Source organism: Rhinolophus hipposideros (genome assembly GCF_964194185.1).
Source record: "Rhinolophus hipposideros genome assembly, chromosome: 1".
NCBI classification, from domain to species: domain Eukaryota; kingdom Metazoa; phylum Chordata; class Mammalia; order Chiroptera; family Rhinolophidae; genus Rhinolophus; species Rhinolophus hipposideros.
This window is the reverse complement of record NC_138047.1, coordinates 32389711-32414074: the sequence shown is the minus strand read 5'-3', so window position 1 is coordinate 32414074 and position 24364 is coordinate 32389711. Positions and strand designations below refer to the sequence as shown.

The window sequence follows — 24364 nt, the reverse complement described above, 5'->3', positions numbered from 1 at the left end:
GACATTCTCATTGCCATTCACCACTTTTGTTGGATTTGGGGATGCTTAATTCCTGATTCATCAGACAAGGACTTTGGAGAAAGATGCATCAGTTGGAATGCCCACTCTATCACAAAATAATTTTGTGACAAAGTGCAACTAATTGGTCTCTGGCTCTCATTTTCTTACTAGTTACGTGAGAAATACCTACCTCCTGGGACTACTAACGAGTATTAAATCACAGGTAAAGCTCCTAGCATATTACTTGGCACTCAAAACATGTTAGATATTATTAATTTATTATAATTAGCATTGATTTATAATGTTAAATTAGATAGCTTTTGTAAGACAATTGAAAATTTTAAATAGTCCATATTAAACTAATAATAGTCCTTCATAATCTCAACATAAACACTTTTGACTTATGCTGCTCAGACCTTTGAACTACATTTTTTGTAGTTTTTGTGCTTGCTTCTATCATGTACAACTAGTGGCTCTTCCAGTGCTGTCATTTCCATGTGAGACTGCAGTGCAGGTACACCCTACAGGCAACAGAACCCACAGATCCTTTGGTTCCCAATCCTTGCTCACATGGTCCCCAATTTGGTAAGAGCGAGGGCCACTGAATTAGTCCATTTCACTATATTAAACCCAAACTCATCCTGATGCTTCTAATTTTATGTGCTACTGAATTTAAGGTTCAGCACAGCTACTGAACCCATATATCCATCAACATTGTTTCTGAGAAGGATGACTCATTGTAAGGAATGCCAGAAGTCCAAATCACTAACATTTAAAGATAATACTGATTTCCAAATGCCTAAATGGCATCTGACCACCCCAAATAAGTAGCTCGGCAAAGTACAGAAGTGTCTGTGTAATTTTAGGCATATGATTGTTGGATCCGTATATGTAATCAATTGACAGTGAATTCTAGGTATTGTGCCAGGCACTGAGGACGTAGTAGCAACCCAGATGGCATGGCCTCTGCTCCTCATCCATTGAATTTCACTCTCCCCGGCAATTACTGTCACAGAGGTTTGAGATTTCAGGCTAACACTGCAAAGACTATCTCCTCTTAAATATCTGCAATCCGGATTCTGGCTTCCCAGCGCAAATGGCAAAGCTGTTTATTCCTGGGAAATCAGAAAGCAGGCTTCAAAGGTATCAGGAAACAAAGCAGGCTTCAAAGGTATCTCGAATCATTTGTGTCAAAACAGCCTAACAGTTAACTTCATGAACATGCCATGCATGTTACACACAAAACACTGCTGATGAATTATATATTTTGAAACAAGATTTGACCTGCGTCACCAAGCAGTGTGTGTTATCTGTCACTATTGAAGATTAGTTATACCCTGAGAAATGGGTGCTTCTTACTAAGTAGTCATTAAGCTTCCTCAAATTCTTCCACTTCTGAGTAAATGGTAAGAGTTTACCTCCCTGCCTTTTGAAGTTAAGCACGTCTGTATGGCTTCCATTGAGCAGTGGAATGTGAGCAGGAATGATATTAGTTTACATCTGGGGAGAAGCTTCAGTGACAATATGCTCCTGGCCATGTCTTTTCCCACAATGCTTTGGACAGTGGATGTCCATCGACCTGCGACCCTAAGTGAGGGTGATGTGTAGGAGGGCCCATGCCCTGCATATCCAACCTCAGTGCACAGTGCTGGGTCATGAGCAAGATTAATGACAGAAAAATAAACTTGATTGTTGTAAGCGGAGAACTGTTACTGCAGCATAAGCCAGTTGATTCAGATTAATACACTTAGTAAAGAAAGGTAAGTCTCTGACCCTAAAAAAGTGAGAGCCAGCTCAAAACAGTGGTGTAAAAACAGCCCCTTTTTGAGGTTTATGAGGAAAATGCTAATCAGATTCATCTGGTGAAAGATCGATATTACTATATATTTTACTTTTCATGTTTAACTAAAAGGATACAAGTAAAGTAATATAAGAGAATGGAGGAAGACACCATCACGTTTATCCAAAAACTTGAAGACAGATAATTTAATCCAATGTTTGAACAACCTGAATCAAGATCGAGAACATTTGATGAAATGCAGATTTCTGGGCCCAAACCCAAACTGACTGAATCTTTGGGGATTTGTTACATTTGCATTTAACAAGTTCTCCAATTGATTACTTCATAGCCTTCACGAGAAATCTCAGCTTAGGGCCAGAGGCTGCAAACTAATAATGCAAGAGTGTGTTTTGTTTGGGATGCACATGATTTTGTTTTTATTTGAATTAGAATCGTTAGGTCTTTAAAAAACAAGAAACTCCCCATACGAGTCACTATTTGCAACAACTTTGAAAAATAATTAGACTACCTGGCAGCTCTAATCTCAAACACTTACATGACAATAGTCAGATAAAATTTAGCCCCTTTCACACAAGGAATGCACATGCTCCAGTTCTTCAGTCTCCATTATATCAACCCATTCCTTTGTCCTGCCCAAGAGAAGCAGAAGAGTTTGGGTCTTCTTATTGTGGTTTCTGAATGCTATTACATGGACTGTAGATTATGTTCTGGAAAGTGGGGAAAAAGGAAAGCCATTGAAGAATGCTGAGGGGGGAAAAAATCTAATCTAATTAAAAAATAAAAATCTGGTCATATAGAAAATAGGATAGAGCTAGGTTTACATACGCAAAAAGCTTTTTTAGGGAGAGACAGTATTTAATGGCCAGGCAGGCAACTTGACTGCGTGATGTGGACTAAATGAGATTTCTGGCTAAATGTAGAGGGCACACCTCATCTAGTAGGGAAATTGTTGCTTAGTTTCAAATTCTGTCATCAATTCAATTTCAATTCCAATTTCTGCCATCAGGAATTCAGCCTGGGGTCACCAAATCTGCCATTACTGAACAGAAGATAGCAACCCACATTTTTATTGGAAATAAAACACCTTGATTTCTAAATTTTTAAGTTACTTATTTATCTAAAAACAAAAGCAAGCTGATCAATCAGCTGGATATCTGTGCATTAGAGAATAGCACAATTAGAGTCAGGAGACTGGCAAAGAATAAAGAGAATTTGAAAAATTATTCTCACATGGATTTTTCAGCTCTTGCACATTGACAAATAGGGATACCATTAACCATGCAAGGAAAACACAGGATGAAAATTTATTTTAGATGGCAAAATTACAAATTTAGTTTCTAGAAGTTTGAGAAATTTCATGTATGAAAGGAACGCAGTTCATCGTTAGTCTATTCATCTATTCAACAAACATTTTGATTACTCTCTACCTGCTAGAAGCATTACAGACAGTACTGGGCTAGAACAACAAAGAGTCATAAATCTTTACCTTTAGAGAATTTGGATTCCAGTAGGTAGAACAGAGTCACTAAATAGTACATTAATTTTATGCCAAATATAGTAATGGGTAATTTGTTCAATAGAGATGTGTGTGTGTGTGTGTGTGTGTGTGTTAGTCATATAAGGCTGCTAGAAAGTAGTGACATTTAAACTAGAACCAGAAGAAAGAAAAAGGTGTTTCCAATAGAAGCAACAGCCTGCATAAAGGCCCACAGGTTAGAGAAAGCCAAACGCATTAAAAAATAAAAAGTGAAACAAGGTCAGTGAATTCATTCCACTTTGTGCAAGAGAGCGATATGTAGTGAAAGACGAGGTCAGAAAAGGGAACTGAGGCCACAGCCTGCATACACCCCCTGAAGTGCTCTGGACCTGATCCTAAAAGTAATGGGTAGGCATGGAAGTGAGTTCCTCTGGGCAAAAAGGAGCAAATGTACATCAGAAAACAGCATAAAGACTAGAGATCATTTACATATAGGTTTATATTTGAAGCTGTAGGATTAAATGAGATTGTTCTAGGAAAATCCTTAAAGTGAAAAGTAATAATAGTTAAAACTACAGACCCTCGGGGAGCACATACAAGAAGGAGAAAATAAAGAGAAACCAAGAATGAAACATGAAGAAGGGTAGAGGGGCAAAGAACCAGGAAAACAGGAGTGAGTTTCAAGAGGAGGTCAATTTACTGCTTTGACATCAGAGCAGAGAGGTGAAAGAGGTGAGCTTTGAAGAAATGTTGCCAATTTCCGTCACACATATAAAGAGTATAGGGCAATGTTTAGAAATGTGAACATTGGTATTGATAAATATAATTTGGCACATTTATCACTGCTGCACTTGTACAAATTACTTCCTAGTCAATTTTTACTGAGCTTTAGGAGAGCTGTTAATGGGAATTTCCATGCAATGGAAATACCTAGTTTTGTATAGATCCCTAATTGCTAGAAGTGGGAAGACCAAACAGCCTTTGTACTCTTCTTAACTGAACAGACTTCAGAAGCTCAGCAGCCTTATTCTGCTAGCTTATATTCAGGCGTATACTCTCCCTCTCAATTTCTCTACAATGAGGAGAAAAAAAAAAATTGGTCATGCTTCTGTTCCAAGAACCTTACTTTCTACTCTGTTAGCCTTGAAACAAGCTGTCAAAAGACAGGAGAAGTTGTATATGGAAGGGACATTGTGGGTTATTGCTATGATCCCCTGATCTTCATGCTTTGGAAACTGAGGCACAGAGATAATAATTGTTTCTCCAAGGCCATAGAGACTTTATAAAAAGTGTGTGTGTGTGTGTGTGTGTGTGTGTGTGTGTGTGTGTGTAAACTAGTCCTCCTTTTCATATTATTGTATATTGCTTTGCCATTACAGCCTTTTCTGATCAAAGCAAAGCCTCCCTCCAACCGTCTTAGTGTCTTTAAAATGAAAAACAATCAGTTCTTTAAGAATTTAGGGTCCTCTAGGTTTATACTCAGGTCTCTGTAAATCACTTTATTACAAACCATGTATAATATTTTTAAAGGAAAATCACACTTTTTATCTTCCCCCCAAAAAAATTTTGAAGCATCTTAAATGAAACATAAAATGATTTGAAGAGAGCGCTCTGTTATTTTTCCATCCTCAAGATTACACATGTGGTAAAATTTTATTTACCACCATACTATCTATATTCAGAATTAAATTTATTTTTATAGTCAATGAGTTATACCAATTTAGTTCATACCCTTCATGTCAGTATTTTTCCCCACAACTAGTTAACTGGAATGTCTAACACATTGTTAAGAGGCAGTTCAAATACCACCATGGCACTATCACAGGTTAGTTTTAATATTTTCAATATGTATAGATATATTCATACATATAGAGTGTGGTGGAATTAAAGTATATTGATACCTGGATAGAGAAATTGTATTTAACATTTTACAGTATATTCACAGAAATTAATGGTCAATCTAATATTTAACTAACAATTTTGTAAAAGCATATGTTAAGGAATAAATTTGTCTATGATTATACTCTGATGAAAATAAGGTTTATCACTGCCATGCTTCAGAAAGAGAAATGTGAATTCCTAATTGTTAAAAGAAAACCAAGACAGTAATCATAATAGTAATAAGAAGAAGAACATTTAGTGATCATTTATTTAAAGGGCCGCTTCTCTTCATTGCAGTATATTCTTTATAATGACCCCTGGGCTTGCACAACGTGGTAGCCTGAACTGAGTACTTCCTTGCTTCTCAAAGTGCATGTAGCCCAGGGACACAGCACTAGCAGACTCTTAAGCTTCACAGAGACAAACTAAATCAAAATACGCATTTTAACAATCACCACCTAGGTGATTCATATTCAAATTCAAGTTTTAAGTACTTTAGATATATCAACTCATCACTGGAACTGACATTTTTCATTTTACAAAGCAGGAAATTGAGGCACAAAGAGATTAAGTACCTTTTCTATTAGCATTAGTAGATGTGGTTGGCATGGACAGTGGCCTACTAAATATCCAACACATCTTCCTTACAAGAAATGCCCAGTTTTATTTAGGGCAGAAATGTGCCCAACCCCAAGTAAGACACTCATTTTCTCAGATGTTCTCCTAGCAGAAATAGCTATGAGATAAAGGTGGAAATCAGCTGCAAGTGCTGGGATGGATTATTTTTCTGATGAAAGGAACTGAAGGAGGTGGCGCCATCCCTTCCTTTATTCCAGGCTTAATCATGAAGATGATAGCTGGAGCCGCAGCAGCCAGAAGTGAATGCTAAGAAAGAGGAAGTGAAAAAACAAAGTCTGGGGTCTTGATGGCATCATTTAAGAACACAGGCAGTACAAGGAGCACCTACTTCTTAACTTCTTTTTGGAATGAAAATTGATTCCCACTTTAATCCTTATAGATTGATTTTTCTCCTGTTACTTTCAGACAAACATGTCCCTAACTGATAAAGGACAATGATATTTTTATTTCACCTCACATACATTTTATTATTTTCTTACAATATTAGGGAGCAAGGTTTCCATTGTTCACGATTGGCATTAAATTTGCACTTTCATAAAAAGCCACTTGGAATTATTATATTGTCTTCTAATGTCTTCAGACTGAAGTATGTAAAGTGTCACACCACCCTCTGAGCGGTGAGGGAAATTTTGGAAATGACAAGTCACAAAACGTTTTCCTAAAGGGAAGGGTGCTGATGAAGAGACATGTGCTTTCTGCCTAACTTTCATATCCACTCACTTAAACACGTACATGCCCACTTCCCTTATCTGCTGACAGATTTTACTTAACCTCCCAGCTGTTCCCAGACTGCAGCAACAGTGGCAGAAATTGCAGCTGCCCCCTGCCACTGGAGGTAGTCCAATATCTGAGTGTGAGGTGCCTGCATTAGAAGCTGTCACCAAAAATGACAAAGACTAGACTGGGTGTGGCAACAGCTAAGGGAGAGTGACGAAAGCAGGCAACATGAGTGTAATAAGTAGAACCACACTGAAATGTAAATATTAGGTGGGTGCAAACGTAGTTGCGGTTTTTACAATTATTTTTAACCTTTTAAACCTCAATTACGTTTGCACCCACCTAATATCTCCATCTTGATTTAGCAACTGGGTCCCATGGGACTTTTCATTATCCCACTATTTCACAGATAATAATGCAAAGCCTAAATGACCCTCCCTGCTGAAGCTATGAGTCATACCGTCAGTTTGGTGGCAGCCAACACCACCTTCAAGAGCCCTCACATCATCTGAGAAGCTTGCAAGAAAGTTGAAATGAATTCTGCTACAACAATCTTCTCCTCACTGCTTCATCTGCCTGGTGTCATCCGTTAAGAATTCAGACATTGTTGTTCTGACTTATATTTAAGAGTGACAAGTCTATTTTTGATATTTCATCTCTTTTCAATGGTGACATACTTTAATATACACACTGTTAGCAATATGATTCTATTTATGGTTTTCCTGTTAGTTATTTTTGATCTTGTAACTCTGTAATGATTATTACAGAGCTACTCAAAATGATAAAAGAATACTCAATTTTAATTGTTAGATATCAAGGGACTCTATTGTTCTCTTAGTAATGCTTTAATGACAACATCCTTTAAAATGGTTCCCACATTCACTATTATTCCTTTATACCATTTCACCACCTATGCCCACCCCACCTACCACCTACTCTTAAAATTCTAAAGCTTTTTTTCTTCGAATATGTGTTGGATGATTGTTTTGCTAGTCTACAAAGCAGAATCATCACCCTCACTTTTTTTTTTCGCTTCAGTGATTATCTTCTCACGTGCCCTAGATCACTAATTAAAACTACCCTCCCATATTTCCATCTACAGGATCTGAACACCAACCTTGTAATTCCATTTTCTTTTAATTAAGACTTCTTCTCTCTTGGTATCCAAATTTTAATCTTTCTTGCAAACCTGGCTGGCATTTTAGAACACTATTTTCTTTCTTGGGACACTGGAGCTTCTCTATGTAATTGTGGTAAAAAAAAAATGAATATGTTTCATTTACCCTTGTTCTCTGATTATGACTGATTTGCTTAATTCCATTGTAAAGGTTTCTAAAAAATATTCATATAACAGAAAAGTTTGGAGTCCTCAAACCAACTATCTGATCAGTGATTCAGCATCTTTTGCTTCAAAATCTAAAATCTTCTTATGAGGAACTAGGAGTAAACTGCATCTTTCTAAATGTCTCCCATGACATGTCTTCATTCTCTAAACCACTTCTCCAATTCAGGTCTGGAGATCTCTTCTGCCCTCAAAAGCTTTCACTACACACCATTGTAAAAGCACCTGATCCTTTTACCTTCTTAATGGTAGTCAAATGCTTCTCCGCTATTTGCTAAAATACTGCCGGTACCCTTACAAAATACAATGTAAATAATGGGTTTGGGAAACATTTATAGTTCTCATCCTGTCTTCAATCTTCCTTAATCTTGTAACTCTACTCCTCTGCTCATAGAAAAAAATCCAATTGTACCACTCATTATATAACATTCAAATATACCTAAAATCTATTAGGATTCACTAACCATCTGCACAAAATAGTAGAATATAGCAGTATCTTGCTTTTGACATTTTTTTCCTCCTGTAGGTACTATATCAGAAGAAGAAAATCCTTACTTTCTTTATGCTTTGAATCAAATTAGTAATACCCTAACTGAACGTATCCTTTAAGAATACTGAAATACTTCAATACAAAAAGAATGGCACCACACATAAATAATCTGTGTGCTACATTTTGCATTAATATCGTAAAAAAGAAACTAACATCCCGAATGTTAATAAAGATGATTATAAAAATGATGGTCTTATAACAGAGAACTATATTTTTGAGTTTTATGGAAAACCATTTTTTAGTATGTTTTAAATATGTAAAAAACAAGAAAAAATGTAAAAATGATAAAAATTCACATCACTCAACTCATAAAATTCAGATGGAGATAGACTCATACTTCACTACATGTTAGTTTTTTTTTCAATTTATCAAAAGCTATAATACAAATTTAGAAATATATGAAAATTACTCCCTAATGTAAGTTACTCAATATGCCTAAATAAATAAATAAATACATAAATACATAAATAAATACATAAATAAATGGAGAATTCTAAGAGATCTATACCTTATGATAAACTGATTTGTCTAATTTGATCAGCTTCTATATGAAATCTTTTCAGATTTAAATATTAATGTTATTATTTTATCCCTTACTCTTAAATTATAAAATCTACACCTCAAGGGATGAGGGTATGTCAAGTTTAAAACGAGTTTTCAGAATTCTGTGTTTTGTTAACAACATTAAAAATTAAAAAGAAATAAACTAAATACTCATTACGTTACACCTCATGTAATTTCTTTTTTTTATTTCACAGGACATGTCTAGTTATTATGGAACTCATACGTAGCTCAAAACAAATTAAGACAAGGCATAAAATAAGTTTTCCTTAAAAAGAGAACTGAGACGCATCCAGAAGTTTTAACTGAAATTAATACTTACCTTACTGCCTCTGGGAATGCCACACAATATAAACATTCTCAACACCCCTGTAACAGACTCAGAGACACCTGCTCTCTCATTGTTATACTCTTTTGTAGATATCATACGTCTAGATATCATACGCCTGGCAGTAAATATACCAGAAAAGACTCTTCCCTTTCTGAGAGAAGACTTACAGTTCAATAAAGATAGTATAAAGTGATTACACAGCATTTTTAATTAAGGAGGGAAAGAAGAAACCAGTGTGTAGGATATTCAAAAAGCAGAAAGAGCCAGCATATGATTGATATGAATTTCTGCAAAGGCTGGTTCTTGTTCATCAGAGTATTCCCAGCATTTAAAATAGGACCAAGCAAATCCTCAGCCCTTGGTAAGAAGCAGTTGAATGAAAGAAGTACGCTTATAGATACATAACTTGGTTAACTCATTATACAGTACAAGTAAAAGTGAGGTTCCTTCTCTAAACTTCAATATTATGTTCTTATAAGGGGACAGTTGTACTGCTTCAAGTTATATTAATCAATCATATTGTACTTCTCTTATCTGCCCTCCAAGGGACTTCCTCCCCTGGAGACCAACACTATGTGTTTACATCTTTATATTCTGCAGTGTCTGGCACATCAGAAGCTTCAATACACATGCGCTAAGGAACAGACTACTAGAATAATTTCATTTGACTCTTTCCATGTTAACACATTGAAAAGTAATGAACTACTGACTGGCCAACTCTGTTCACTTATCCATATCCACTACCAACACAGATTTCCACAACATGACTGAGTTGTAGCCATCAAAAGCTAACACTAACACAAATGGATCAGTCATGCCTATAGTCCAATTTATCCACTGTGTGTTTAGGGGAGAGAGAAAAGAAAAACTTTGATTGCACCTGAGCTTAAATGCTACAGGCAAAACAACACAGTGAGTGAGGCATGCTTGTGCCTGAAAAAGAAAAACTAATAACTCCTCAAAATTTTGATGGACGGCAATCCTTTTTTTGCAGCAATGGTTGAGAGAACAGCTGCTATTAACCAAAAAATGTTTGAGGCAAAAACAAAGCCTTAATATTAGTTCACTAAAATATAGGTAGTATTCTCTGGGTCATGCATTTCCATGATGTCACCTTGAATTCTGCTTCAGAGACGCTATTTGGGAAGAAAGTTCCACCATCTAATCTAATGACAGGAAGTGGGCAAGCAACATACAGCGTTAGCGAGGTGTGCAGAAACATGAAGATGTTTCTTAGTCTTGCCTTGAAATATGAAAAAGAATCCAAAAATCTGTACATAACATTACCGTGTTTCTTTTAAGCTAGAATGCACTGTGATGAAGCCTATATCATTTCCATGCCAGAGGGAGAGGAGCCGGGCAGGCCCTAGACAAAAATTGAAAGAGCTGACTTCGAAAGTCCTGCTCACAGTTTCCAACCTCCCCAGGCAAATCCCACTTCAGGCAACCAGTCCCTTTCTCTTACTATGTACCCCTACTCATGAAATAATTTTAAATCAATAGGAAATGGCAAATGACTTCATATTTATTGATCATTTTGACATTTACCAAATGCTATTTACACCCTTACATGAAATCACCCCAACTAATTTCCATTTTCTCATTCATGAAATAATCAAAGGCAGTGCTTCCTGTGGCCTTCAGGTAAACTCAAGGTGGGGAGGAGAAGATGTGGTGGTAGAGAGTGATAAAGTTTCTGAAATCTTCTATGCCCAACTCTTATTCTGAAGGTTATCCTACTATGGATACTTCAGGGGACCTCAAAAAGCTGAGTCAAAGGGAAGAGAGACTAGATTCTCAGGTGCCTCATGACTTTTTGAGAACATCAATTCCAATCAGAACTGCTGAATAAGGAGAATACCAAATATCACAGCATTTCAAAACAATGGAGGCCCCAATACCTGGAGTTTATTATGTTCTCTCCCTCTGAGACTAGAACTTCTTGAGAGCTTAATCTCTTCCTTTCTACTCATCTTGCAACCCACTTTTACTCTTCTTCCCCTTCTAATTCTATATAGAGGTTTCAGATCATTTGCAATGTGTTCTCTCCTTCCTGTCTCCACCACCCCTCACCTCATATTACGCTGTCAAAGCATAGTCTCGAAAGCTGCAAAACCCAGAATTCTTGTCAGTCAAGTACTTGGCACATTCCAGGTTAGAGTGGTGGCCAAGCTTACAGTTGTATGTCTCTAAAATCATCACTGATGTCACATAATGAGTTTTTTTATTCTGTAAATATAACTTCGCTTATTGTCATTATAGGCAAATTCATTATCATTAATTAATGACGCCAGATCGTATGTCATGATGATAATCATAAAGAGCAATAAATATGTCATATTTCTTTGTGATAAGGTTTGTTTTTAAAGATTCTGTACATATACAAAGGTGTGTCTACACATAAAACTAATGTCACAAAAAAGACACAAACGTTTCCTTTATTTGAATCTGGGTGATATGTACTACACATTTATCAATTTTTAGAAGTCACAGCTGTTATAAATTAGGTGAAGCATGGATGATGCCCTCTATTGCATACACAGAAGTAGTGTAGTAGGACGACCAATCATAGCAATAATATCAATATGTATTGAGCTCCTATTTTGCATGTCGGAGTACTCTGCCCAAAGGATTTAGATTTTTTTTAAAAAATTAAATTCCCAGAAAACCAGTAAGTCACATAATTTTACTCCCATTTTACAAATAAAGAAACCAAAGCAAGAGGTTGAGTAACCTGCTAAAAGTTTTGTAGTTAATATATGATGGCAACAAAATTCAAATCCAAAGTTCTTGGTATCCGGAGGCATTGATCTTAACCATTACTTTTTAGAGTAATAAGATGCTATGATGAGGCGAGACTTCCTGTTAGGTTCCGGAAGAGATCACATTGTTCTGTATTAATCTCTACCCACTGACTAGCCTATATTTTATTTTTATAAATTTGAGAGTAATAAAATTCATAGGAACACGCTATCATACAAACCTCTACAGCCTGAGGCTAAATGTCCAAGAGTGAAGTTGGAAGCTGACCCTCAGACCCTAAGTCTCTAACACGATCAGACATTATATTTTTCATGGCTTTAAGCAGAAGGAATCTTCAAGGTTTCAGAGTATAAAACAAGAGCACTGGGGGGAAAAAATTCTATCTCGACAACCTCCTCAAAACAGGTTTTCAAATACAGTTAAGCATGGTACTTAATCTAGATTTTCAAGATTGTGTCTATAATTTAGATATCAAGACTTGTCATTTCTAATAGTTGTCACTGTTGAGCATTGCAGATGTTAGCTGTCCTAAATATACGGGGCCTGCCTACACATTCATTTTTCCAATGACCCCATAAAACTGGTGCAAAAAAACAAATGTTGCTCCTTTCATTCAGTTAACAATCTGAAAACCTCTAATGGGATGCAAAAATTCATGGGTGGTACCCTGTTAGCTCCAATGACTAAAATGAAGACAAAAGGGAACAACGATTCAGTTATTAGTTCTAGCTAATCTGAATGTATAGACTTGGTAGATAAGATATCAAGACAAATCCATGTAGGTTTCTAGGCTCACAAGGAAATAAGCCTATCAAATGCACAAGACTACCAATATTATTTTTTCTTTCTTTTTCTTTCCCTTTTTTTTATTTTAAGCTACTTATTTGAACTATTTATTTATTTTTATTTTTTTATTAAATTTATTGAGGTAACATTGGTAAATGAAATTATATAGGTTTCAAGTGTACAATTCTCTGTCATCTGTGTATTGTATTGTGTGTTTACCATCCAAAGTCAAATCTCCTTCCGTCAACATATATTTGACCCATTTTACCTTCTTCTACTTCCCGCTTCTTATTCTCTGGTAACCACTAAACTGTTGTCTGTACTTACAAGTCTCTGTTTATTGGTCTTGTCCATTTGTTGCTTTCAGTTTTATACCCCTCCCAATATTTTCTTGTCATGTTTTGAAAGGATACTACCTCTTATGATGTTCTCCTTGAAGAACCCTCCTCTGCTATTCCTAATAATACTAATAAGTATTTACTGATTGTATGTCACATTATGTTTTCTCAAGAATTTTAACTTACTTGAGCCACAAAATATCCTTGTGAGATACAAACAGAACAAGTAGGATGTGTCCCATTTCACAGATGAGTAAATTACGTCACATATGGGATAAATGAACAACTCCCAATGACAATTAGTTCATGGCAGAATTACAGCTAAAATAAGTCAGGACTTTAAGTAATTGGTGTAATAATTGTTCCAATTCACCAAGAACTCAGCCTAAAATATACTGATATTCATAGTGAAAGTCCAGTGTGGTAATAAAATGATAATTGCTCGATTGATTTTTAAGGATAAGGTACGTTCTATAGTTGATTTTTTTCCTGGTAGCATACTAAAATCAAATCAAATTAAATTAAAATGCATTTGAGAAATATTTAAATGAGGACTTACTAATTACTGTTCTACATGCTTGTGAACCAAGCAATAAAACTGGCAAAAATCCCTGACCTCAGTGAGCTTATGTTCTAGCAAGAGACAAAACTAAGCATTTGACATAATGGTAATAAAGAAGTAAATAATCTTGTATTTATTGGTTGGTCAGGGTAGGCCTCATTGAGAAGGTGAGGTCAGTGGATATCCAAGGAAGAGGGACAGCCAGGGAAAAAGCTCGACGGAGTCTCCTAGAGCATTCAAAGAACAGAAAGGAAGCCTATGTGACTGCAGCCGCATTAGCAAGAAACAGAGTTGTGTGAGGTAAGGTCAAAAACAGAACAGGAAGACAGATCGTGCATGACCTTGGAGGTTACCAGAGGAAATCTGGGTTTTATTCTGAATGAAGTAGAGACAATTGCAGAGTTTTGAACAGTTGATTAGCATGATCTAGCTTAAATTTTAAAGACGATCTGTTGTTAATTATTAAACATCTTAAAATGTTGTCACTCAATATATTGCATAACTTTTGTCATATACCAGGAAGGCCAAAAAACTGTATACAAGTAGACACTTTGATCAACCATGCTCAAGTAGTAGTTTGCCATAATCAGAAGTGTCTGGATGCTGATGGTAACCACTTTGAGCCCCTCTTGTCATTGCAGAAGTCAAACGTGACCTGTATTCATCTTTTGTTATCGGTACAAATTGAGTATTACAATTTTAATACAGTTTTCATTTCTTGAAACCTGTATACATTGGCACCCTCTGTATATGAACTCTAATTTACCCTACTCCTCTCAGAATAAAATATTATTATTCCCATTTTCCCAAAGAAAATACCAAAGCTCGGAATGTCTAATAGCTTGTCTAGGATAGAGACAAGTAAGTGATCTAGTAAGTAGTAGAGCCAAGTGAAAAGAACAATTTTTCTAACTCATGGTCCAAAACTGATTGTTTTTCCTTATGTACTCATTTACATTATAGTCACAAAAGGAAGAAAATAATAATTGAGATTAATTATCCAGACTATCAGTAGATATGTTCGGTTTGATATATTAAAATTGAATCAAACCCATTTTTCTCTTACTAATTTATGAGATATAATGACAGAAGTAATCTCCCTGAACTTTCTATTCAGAATAACATATCAACATTCAGGCTAAGAATTTTGGATGCAGAAATGACCATAATAATAATTTAAATTTTCAAGAGTACATTTAGAAGTTTTTTCAAAGTCTTTTACTTATTCTTATTTATTAACTCTCTACTCTATGCCAGTCACTGCTACATTCTTTGCATATGTTGTTTTATTTAATATTCATTAAAAATTCTAAAAAAGGTATTATTAGTAATCCCATTTTATGCATGACAAATGTGGAACCGGGAAGTTAAGTATTGAAAGCTCACAAGACTGCTCAGAACCAGAGACAAGATTTTTGCTAAATCTTCACAGTCTAAAGTTAGGTTCTCATCACTAAGCCACACTACCTTTCTGTAGCATGATGCCCAATATATCATTTCGACCTTCCTAACTAAACATTCAGCCAGATATGAGTAGCCCCATTTTACAGATGATTAACTGGTCATAGAAAAGTTAATCAAGCAATCAATAAATATTTTATGGCCACAATATGCAAATCAATATTTAGTTGCTGAAAGCACAGAAAATTTATGATACAGTATCTTGCCTCAATGAGCTTGCAATCTTGTTAAAGCAACAGGAGACACATAAAAAGGTAATAAATAATCCAAGATAGCACATAATAAATACCAAATGAGATAAAGAGCCAACAACCACTAAAAAAATTCAACAGAAAGAAAATGGAATCTAGGTGTTTCGATTCAGTTAAAAATGTCTTTACTATAGAGGACCAGCATTGAAGTGGTCATTATAGGAAAGGCAGTGTTCAGATCGTGAGAGAAGATGAGGAAAAATAATTCCAATGAGAGGGGATAATATGACCAAGGGCCAAGAAGGCAGACATGAGTGGATTGTCAAAGGAAAATGAACAGATGTGTTTGAAGTGCAGGACAGATGAGAGGGCAAACTGAAAATAAAGCCAGAGAAATAGATTTAGAAAACCTTGACTGGCAAATTAGAAACCTAAGGGAGGAGGGAAGAAATAGATCTTTGTTGAACTGCTGGTATGTGGCATGTGCTTTGTGTATACTTTTTATGTAATCCTCGGAACGACCCTGTAAGGTAATCTTGGAGACAGGCCATGACCATTCTAAATGAAGGGAAATAGAGATTATCTGGGGAAGGCACAGTTTTGTGTGTGGGTGGAGCAGAAATTCCAATCTAGATCTATCTGCCTCCAAGGCCTATATTCTTTCCATTACTCCTCACTCCCATCTGTGGAAGGCAATGGGGAGTCACGGAAAGTATCTGATCAAGAGGAGAAAGTGACATGTGGAAAGCACTGTAAGAAAAAAAAGAAGACTCATCAGACTGTGAGATGTTATCATATGCACAATATCAAAGAAAGACTGAGGCAGGAAGACACTCAGAGAGATCCACTTGGTTTACTGCATTAACCCAAATAATAGGGGATCTATAATTGAGTCCTGATAATGGAACCAAGAATGCAAGAGATTACAAAAGAAATATGAAGTAATAAATGGCAAAACCCAAATTCTGTAACAGGTAGTTTCCACTACCCTACCAGACACCCACAGCATAATTATTTCACCTAAACCCTCAAGAGACAAAATCCAAAGTCTAGCTCAAGTAATTTACATGTTTGACAGCCTATCATTTATTTAAAAATAATAATGATGATTTAGGAAAAATATCTGCCGTAGTGCAATCTACCTCAAACCACCATCATGAATTTTGAAAGCCTTCTATGAGGCGTATTCTATTGTATGAGTATGGCAATAGTTCATTGCCATATATACTCACATGGACAGTAATTCCTTATATTCATGCACATTAGACACATTAATTACTAAGGGAATATTCTTTTCCTCTTACTTTTCCTTTTAGAAAACTAGTGTAGATTAAACAACTGAATTCTCTCCGAGAGATACAATGTGTCATATTACTGAACATTATCCCATTCCAGCACTTCTCTCTTAAAATGCAAGGTACTATTCAGGATATAAGTAAAAAAACTAATAGCAATTAAATTAAATGGCATATTATTTAAAAATAAGTTGGGTCTTTTCTGACTTTTTCTGACTCCTGGACAATGCTAACCATACAATTACCAAATATATATATGTATATATTTATTATATATACATATATATATAATTCATAGCCACCTACATTTTTCAAAGAAAGTATTTGCATAAACTTCCAGGCATTTAGTCAATAAATACCTTTTCAAGCAATTTAATATTGCTAAATTGCCAACCTGGTAATAACCAGGTTAACTATATAAATCTTTCATTAGTATCAAGCGTTCAACTAATTTCTATAAATTTTGAATTAATTGTAAAACTGAAAATGCTAAGCATAACATACATGTGATAAATGTGCGCAGGCATATATATGTGTGTGTGTATATATATATCATGTCAGAAGTCATGAGCAACAGTATTTTGACTCAGAATCCTTTTAAGAATTGCACACCTACCCTACGTTCACCTAATCTCCTTACCCAGCTATGCTGAAATAATTAAAATTTAACATCTCAGCCACTCCTAACTTCCTTTACCTTTACGGATAAAAAATGATTTGTTTTTCTGAGTTGAAAATGAATGTTTTAATTTGAAATTAAACTGTGCCACAGCCCAACAAATTAAGACCTACAGCTAACGTATATCTACAATGTCTCTGAAAGTTTCAAGAATGCCAAACATTTGCTGCATTTTAGAAATGTCACGTGAATGTGCAAGAAGTTATCACAGGATCTTAAATAGAATATGTGTTGAAATACAACCCAGATACTCTTTTATTTATGTTCCTAACTTCTGCACATTTGTATAGATGTGTAAACAGGTGTCTGTAAAATGTGATGAAGGAAACCAAAGATACTACACGAGCATGTCTGCCCAATAATGTTACCCTTTAATAGACTCTAAGTTTGAAAAACTTAGCCAGTATAAAAGAATTAAAACATATTCATGCAGAAGGTATGGGATTTTATATGACTTTAGGCATTCTATAAGAGATATGTTAAACACATTATGTTTGTATAAAAGGAATCACAGATAATGTTTATTTCATACACCTTACTTTCTATTATCTATGGTTTTTAGTACATGGCAATGCATTTATACATAAAATGTATTAAAATGTGAATATTAACCTTAACTTTTAAGGGCATTATTTTGTAAGAGTTTTTTTTAAAAAAAAGTAAAACTATTTTTACCTCCCAATCCTGGTCTAAGACGATTATCGTAACCATCCAGAAGTCTGTCTAGAATTCTTGTGAAGATGGTAATGTTATTTTTAGCCTCATCTTCTTGGATGTTAGCCAGCACCAACCTAAACAGATAATTTTACAAGCTGATATATATACATATCTGTGTTTTGCAAGTGCCAACAACATGCTCTTCCTTGATTTGAATTTTAAGGCTCCCTAAACTATTAGTGCTACCAATTTTCCTCGTTTTTCACTCTATAAATACCAGTGTGTCTAACGGGTAGGTAAACATGCTGTGGAAAATGGATACTAAATACTATATTATTAGAAAATATCATGTCAAAATTATTTCAGCTACCTACCATTCAGCATTGTGTGTGGACTATTCATTTTTTTTATAAATTCTATTCCCTAGAGTATATTATGATTGTAGATTATCACATTGAGACACTATTAGTAATAATATTAGGCATTTAGAAAGGTATAATAACCAAAGGGTCTCCTAAAATAATTCCTCAGAGGTTTGAACATTAACTGGGGGAAAAAATATCTACTTGGAGGCACAAAATTTATCTATCTTCCTCATAAATATCTTTCTTTTTCTCTTTACTTTGTGTGTGTGTGTGTGTGTGTGTGTGTGTGTGTGTGTGTGTGTTTTGTTTTAAACCAAGCTGATTTCCTTACTTTGGGTATACCTCCACCCAATGGCCAAGTACAATACAGACATCAGGGGAACTCCGCTGGTTGTGTTCCAGGCTCCACTGTAGCCAGGAGGTGGAGGTGAGATCTGAAAGAATCAGCAGCCATACACAACTGCAGAGAGCCTTGGAGGAAACCCTTCATGATTGGCCTCTGAGATGAGCAACAAGGGTCATCTAAAGGTACAAATTCCCAGCTACTTTCGTATGTGTGTGTGTGATAAATTTGTGGAAAGAACAAATGGCCTTAAAATATCGTCAGAAGAGGGTTAGGAACATCGATTTTCTCCATTATTTCTCCATCAGAAAACCAGAGACCTGATTTTGTGACATCCAGCAATTTGGTGCAAAAGCAACTGGACGTATAAAACAGAATGTCCCTTTTCACTGCCACTGCCTCCCCCCTCCCCAAATGATTCATAGATTTAAATTGCTGGCCAAAAAAAAAAATTAATAATAATACAATAAAATACTGGCATGAGCATTGCTGGTCAAATATAGAATAGACAGCTATAGAGAAAAACATGGTTAAGCACTGAGGATTTTCAATAATTACTAAGTGACCATGGTTTGTTCACTCCTTTAAAATCAAAGATTCTACATAATCTGCATTCTGATCAAGATGGATTGATCAAAATGGATTGTGTAAAATGTCATTGACAGAGGCTATTTGCATTTAAATGATTATACAGCTATTAGCTAAAAATAGTCATAATACATCCAAAATCTGTAACCAATTTAAAATAAATATTCTCTTGAGAGCAGAGCAAATATTAAAACACTGATATGAATATAAACATTTAAAAATTATGTAAGCAAATTAATTTATATCCTCCAGTCTCAAAAGTTTCTAAATTAAGCTAATTTTAAAACCAATCACCAAGGTAATGATAAAGTTGCACATAGAGATTTTCAGTCAAAAGTGTTTTTTAATCACATATCACGTTTTCTTTCTGAGGTCAGAATTAAGATATTAAACGAGATTTTTTCCAATTAAAATAAGTCTTTACAAAGAGATTTCTTCTCAATTCCAGAAAATATTTTCATACTTTGACAATTACTGGGGCAGGAAAATGAAAAAAATTAAAAGGGAAATAAAGGTATAATAAAGACTTATTGTTTTCTAAAAATTAATGGTTACATGAACATTCTTATGAATCATGTATTTTAAGTCCCATTGTATTTTGAAAAAGTATCTTAAAGGCAATAAATAAAAAGATACCCACTGATGACAAAACTCAGAAAAGACTAAAACTATGAACTTATTAAAAGCTATAAAAATTAATTTCATATTTTGTACAGAACATAGTCAAAATAAAATTAATTACGTGTTTAAAGTAAGTACTTTTTATGACAGTAACCATTTTAGGACTAAAAGATCTCTAAATCAATACTATAAGAAGTTGATTAATAAACAAAGCTTTTATTTTATTGTTTGTGATTGTGAAGTTGTATACTACCTCCACCTAGAGGTTTAAGGCTCACATATCATTTGGGTTTTCTCTGTTGACTAAAAGAGCCAAACCAATAAAAAGAAAAACAAAAAATGAAGTTAACACTCAAATAATTTCAGTTTGTCCTTTCTTGTTTGACTTAAAGGAAAACTGTTGGCTTCTTTACTGAATTTTGGTGTTATTGTAAGTTCATATAACTTAATCACTTCAATTTCTTGCAAGAATATGCCATTCGAAGGATTATTGTTTTCTTCAGTGTTTTTTTTTAAGAAAATGGTTCTGTTCATTTTTGTATTTATAGCTAAAAACAAGAAGCAATAAACTTTTTTACCGCCTCTGCTAGTTCATAGTTCAGTTTCCTGATACAATCTTTTTTGATTACAAATAATTCTTCAACATAGCCCAACTTCTCAAAAGCCACCACTGCATCGATGCCATTCATGAAACACACCTTTACCCTGAATTAAAAGAGTGAAATACAATAAATATCTCACCTGGCTGGGTCCCACATCAAGGACACAAGTAGTAGCAACTGCATATTGTACATGTTCAATTTCGTCTTCATTGCCACTCTTTGGAAAGCCATGGAAGGAAAACAAAATACACTAAAAATTAAACTCAGTCCCACCATCCAAACAGCCCAAAAGACTGTCATTTCAGTTGGGAATTGGAGTTAAAGCTATGGAGATTATTCCAATGGAGTGAGTGTAGGGCGTGATAATTGGGTGAGAGATTTTCTTTTATTTCCTTTCCTTCCCTTTTTTTTTTCTTGTTTGATAGCCAAATAGATGGTCAAGTAATCAGACTTCGCCCTGCCAGTAACTTCCCCCAGCTCCATCGTCAGCAAACCCTATTTTGTGCTCCCACACACGTAATAACAACACATGGGACCCTGATCTGACATATGAGCTAGAGAGGAGAATGGGTTGGAGAGTGAGAAAGAGGAGAGATGGGTACTTCACGCCACAACCCCCTCAGCCAAGACCACCCCCGCAATCCCAACGAGAAAAGTAAGGGGGGCAGCTAGCCCACTTTTTCGATTATGATCCTTTTCATGACGGTAAGCCAGAGTCCTCACGTTTTCATTTCTTCACTCTCTCTAAAATAAAATAATCTCCCTCCCGGTCCAACCACAGTTGCCCAAGACCACGTCTGGGAGGCAGCCGGGTTCAGATCAACTGCTGCGAAACGACGACGCGTTTGCCAGCTGTTCCGGAGCCGAGGACCACAGACCGCGCCGGAGCGCGAGGCCCCCGGGTCCAGCAGCCCCGCAGGCAGGCGGCGGCGGGCACGGGGTGCAAAGTTGAAGACTATAAAAGAGCCGGGCTAACGTGCTGCCTGCCGGGCGGGCGTCTCGGAGCTTACTGTACTTGCAAATAGGCTTCTGGCGATGAGTATCGAAATTATTTTGTACATGTGTTGGCGAGGAGGGGGCGACCTGCACATCCTGGGTTTCCAGGGAGCCTGGGAGAGTGGGGTGGGGGGAGATGAGGCATGCACCCGAGGCAAAGGCAAATGGAAAGGGTCCCTGTGGGGATCAACGTGTGAGACCTTACCTGAAACAGCAAGCGGAACTGGGTGTTTTCCTTCCTTTGCCCTGATCTTGAGGAGATAGGAAACTTGAGAGAGAGAGAGAGAGAGAGAGAGAGAGAGAGAGAGAGAGAGAGAGAGAGAGAGAGAGAGAGAGAGAGGGAGAGAGAGGGAGAGGGAGGGAGGGAGGGGGAGGGAGGGAGGGAGAGAGAGAGAGAGAGACAGAGAGAGAGAAAGAGACTGCAGCAGCCGGGCGAGCGGCGAGCAAAGGGTTGGTGGAAGCCGGAGAGAGGCGCGAGGAGCTGTGGCGGTGGCGCGCGGAGTAGAAGCTGGCGAAGGCGTCGGTAGTGGCGGGGATGGGCGGAGGAGGAGGACCGGGAGGCGGGGGCAGCGTTAGCAGGAGCCGGCGGGGTGGGGGAAGCGAGCGGAGGCGCGGTGCGCGCAGGCAGTGGCGGGCACGAGCCCCACGCCTGGAGGGGGAGGAGCCAGGCCCGGGAGGAGGGCTAACGAGGTTCCGGGGTTCGCAGGGACCCCCCCAATCCCGCCCGGATCTGGGGAAACCGCCCGCGCGGCACCTGCAGCCGCCCGGCCCTGGGCGCGCCCGTAGCGCAGCTCGGGGCATCCACGCCGCGCCAGAGGAGCGGAGCCCACGCGACGCCTGGGACTGCTCCCCGCGGCCGCCCGCCGGGGCTACCCGGAGGCCCAAGGTTCCTGGGGGGCTGCTGGTGGGTGTGGGTGCGGAGTCGGGGAGACAATGTGCCTGTGCCGCCCTAAGTCCATCGGGCCGCGCCCTGCCGTCCGCCTTCCAGCATCCCCGGCCCTGGAGATACGTGGCTACGGAGGAGAGGTAAAGAGGTACCGCTCCCGCTGGAGAGCGAGGGTCTAATCACGCCTTTACTTAGTCATCAGCGCATCCACGCAGGACCAAGTTCAACGCATGTTCGTGGAATCAGACAGCAGGAAGTTTCTTGGATTTCCTGAGCTCTCTCTGTAACATATCAATCATTCCTTCACATGCCTGCCATCAGGACTAATTTCTCCTCAAAGCTCCGGGGTTGGAGACTTCCCTGGAGCTGGTCCGTCAAGTTCGTTTGCAGATTACACACCTTGGGACACCTCCCGCCCTCTCTCAGCAATTCTTTTCCCCGATCTCTTTTCACAGGCGTCCTCCCCACCTGGTGATCAAACTCAACAGCTCTAGAGAAGTTTGCGTTTCCCCTGAGCAAAATGGGACCGGCAGCGTTTCTGTCACCTCTGTGATTCTTCCCCCGGGTGGGAAGTGGAGCAGACTGTGAGGATTTCCCCCATTAGGGCTCCCCCCGTCCCTTGGCAAAGGGACCTGTTGTTAATCCCAGTCCCATCGTACACTTTCAGCATAATGTGTTTGAGCTGTTATATCTGAGGCGATAATTTCTCTTCTATTATATGTGAGGCGATAATATCCAAAACGTGCAACTTGAACAAAAAAAGAGAGAATGTTATGCACGTCCTACTAAGTCAAAGCAGAGTGGCTATTTATCTCTTCAAGAACTCGTTATAAACGTTAGATGCTTTAAAAGGGGGGAAAAAGGGATAGGTATACTGATGTGTTTCTGTCATATTACATTTGGAGTCAATGTATGCCAGAACACTTCAGTTTTGTTAGTTATGAACCAAAAATTCAGATGTTTTTCCTGGATGGTGCCGTTTTCATAACAACAGACACTGTGCTAATCTACATAAATTTTAGCTTTGCTTTAAAGATTATGTGAAGAGAGTAAAATTTTTACATTATAAATATTTCAAGCTGTTCTTTTTAACCTGTTAGTTACCGCTTTCTGAAGGAGCATTTAATATGCTACAACCTAAACAAGCATTTGCTCTCCTATTTAGCAGGCTCTGTGAAGAATGGAACACCACCCGGCTTTCTCCTCCGTCATTAATATTCCCTTCCTGACTCGCCCATTGCAGAGTCTAATTGAAATTCACAAAGATAAAAAGCATGCCATTTAAATCCTCGCAACTAGGGGATCTACATATCTTGTACTTGATCTGTACACTTCACTTGCTACCGTATTTTCCTATTTTCAATTTCTATGAGTCAATCTTTATTAAGATCTCTATCACTTTGCCATTTATATTACTACTTAACTGTTTATATTTTGATAATGGAAGCTGAACAACATATGGTTTCTTCCCAACTTTAATTGCTGTGCCACAACAAAATTTCTCTTTCAAGAATGTCACAATTCTTGTAATTATCTTCATGGATTATTCTCATACTTACCACTACAGTTTTTCAGTGGATTCTAATGCCAATTTGTGGGTTTTAGTTTAATTGCTTTATGTCAAAATGTGTAACTATTGGAATTATTTGTACTAAAAAAATTAGCCTTATTAAATTGGCACCCTTATTAAATTTGTAATCTCATTGCCATATGACCTATATATAAGTAACTTCAGAAAGTTTAAGCTATTTTGGATGATTTTCACCATTTGCCTTTTTTTGTTAACCCATATGATAGAATAGTCTGTAGATTTGGATATGCACTTATTTGAAAGAGACTCATAAAAAAATCATTATAAAACCATGATTTTTAGTCTTTCCCCTCAAAATAGTCTGTACTTTTATTGCTGTTGGATGGTTGTGATTTAAACTT

General features: G+C 37.1%; 1 protein-coding gene across 4 annotated transcripts in view; it reads right to left on the bottom strand.

The window, feature by feature from the left end:
* The window catches only part of GABRA2 (gamma-aminobutyric acid type A receptor subunit alpha2), a 147162-nt gene extending 124264 nt beyond the window's left edge, over positions 1-22898 (bottom strand). Inside the window, exons 1-3 of one of the 4 annotated variants that reach the window (XM_081062044.1) lie at positions 21752-22898; positions 20690-20767; positions 18050-18165 (exon numbers count right to left, since the gene is read on the bottom strand). In XM_081062044.1, coding sequence (XP_080918170.1) covers positions 18050-18165; positions 20690-20767; positions 21752-22347 — 790 coding nt within the window. In that variant the 5' untranslated portion in view covers positions 22348-22898. Of the gene's footprint in view, positions 1-18049; positions 18166-20689; positions 21047-21227; positions 21661-21751 lie in introns of those variants that run through there. The other 3 variants (XM_081062046.1, XM_081062045.1, XM_081062047.1) reach the window with 3 other exon arrangements.
* Between the last annotated feature and the right edge of the window lie 1466 nt (positions 22899-24364).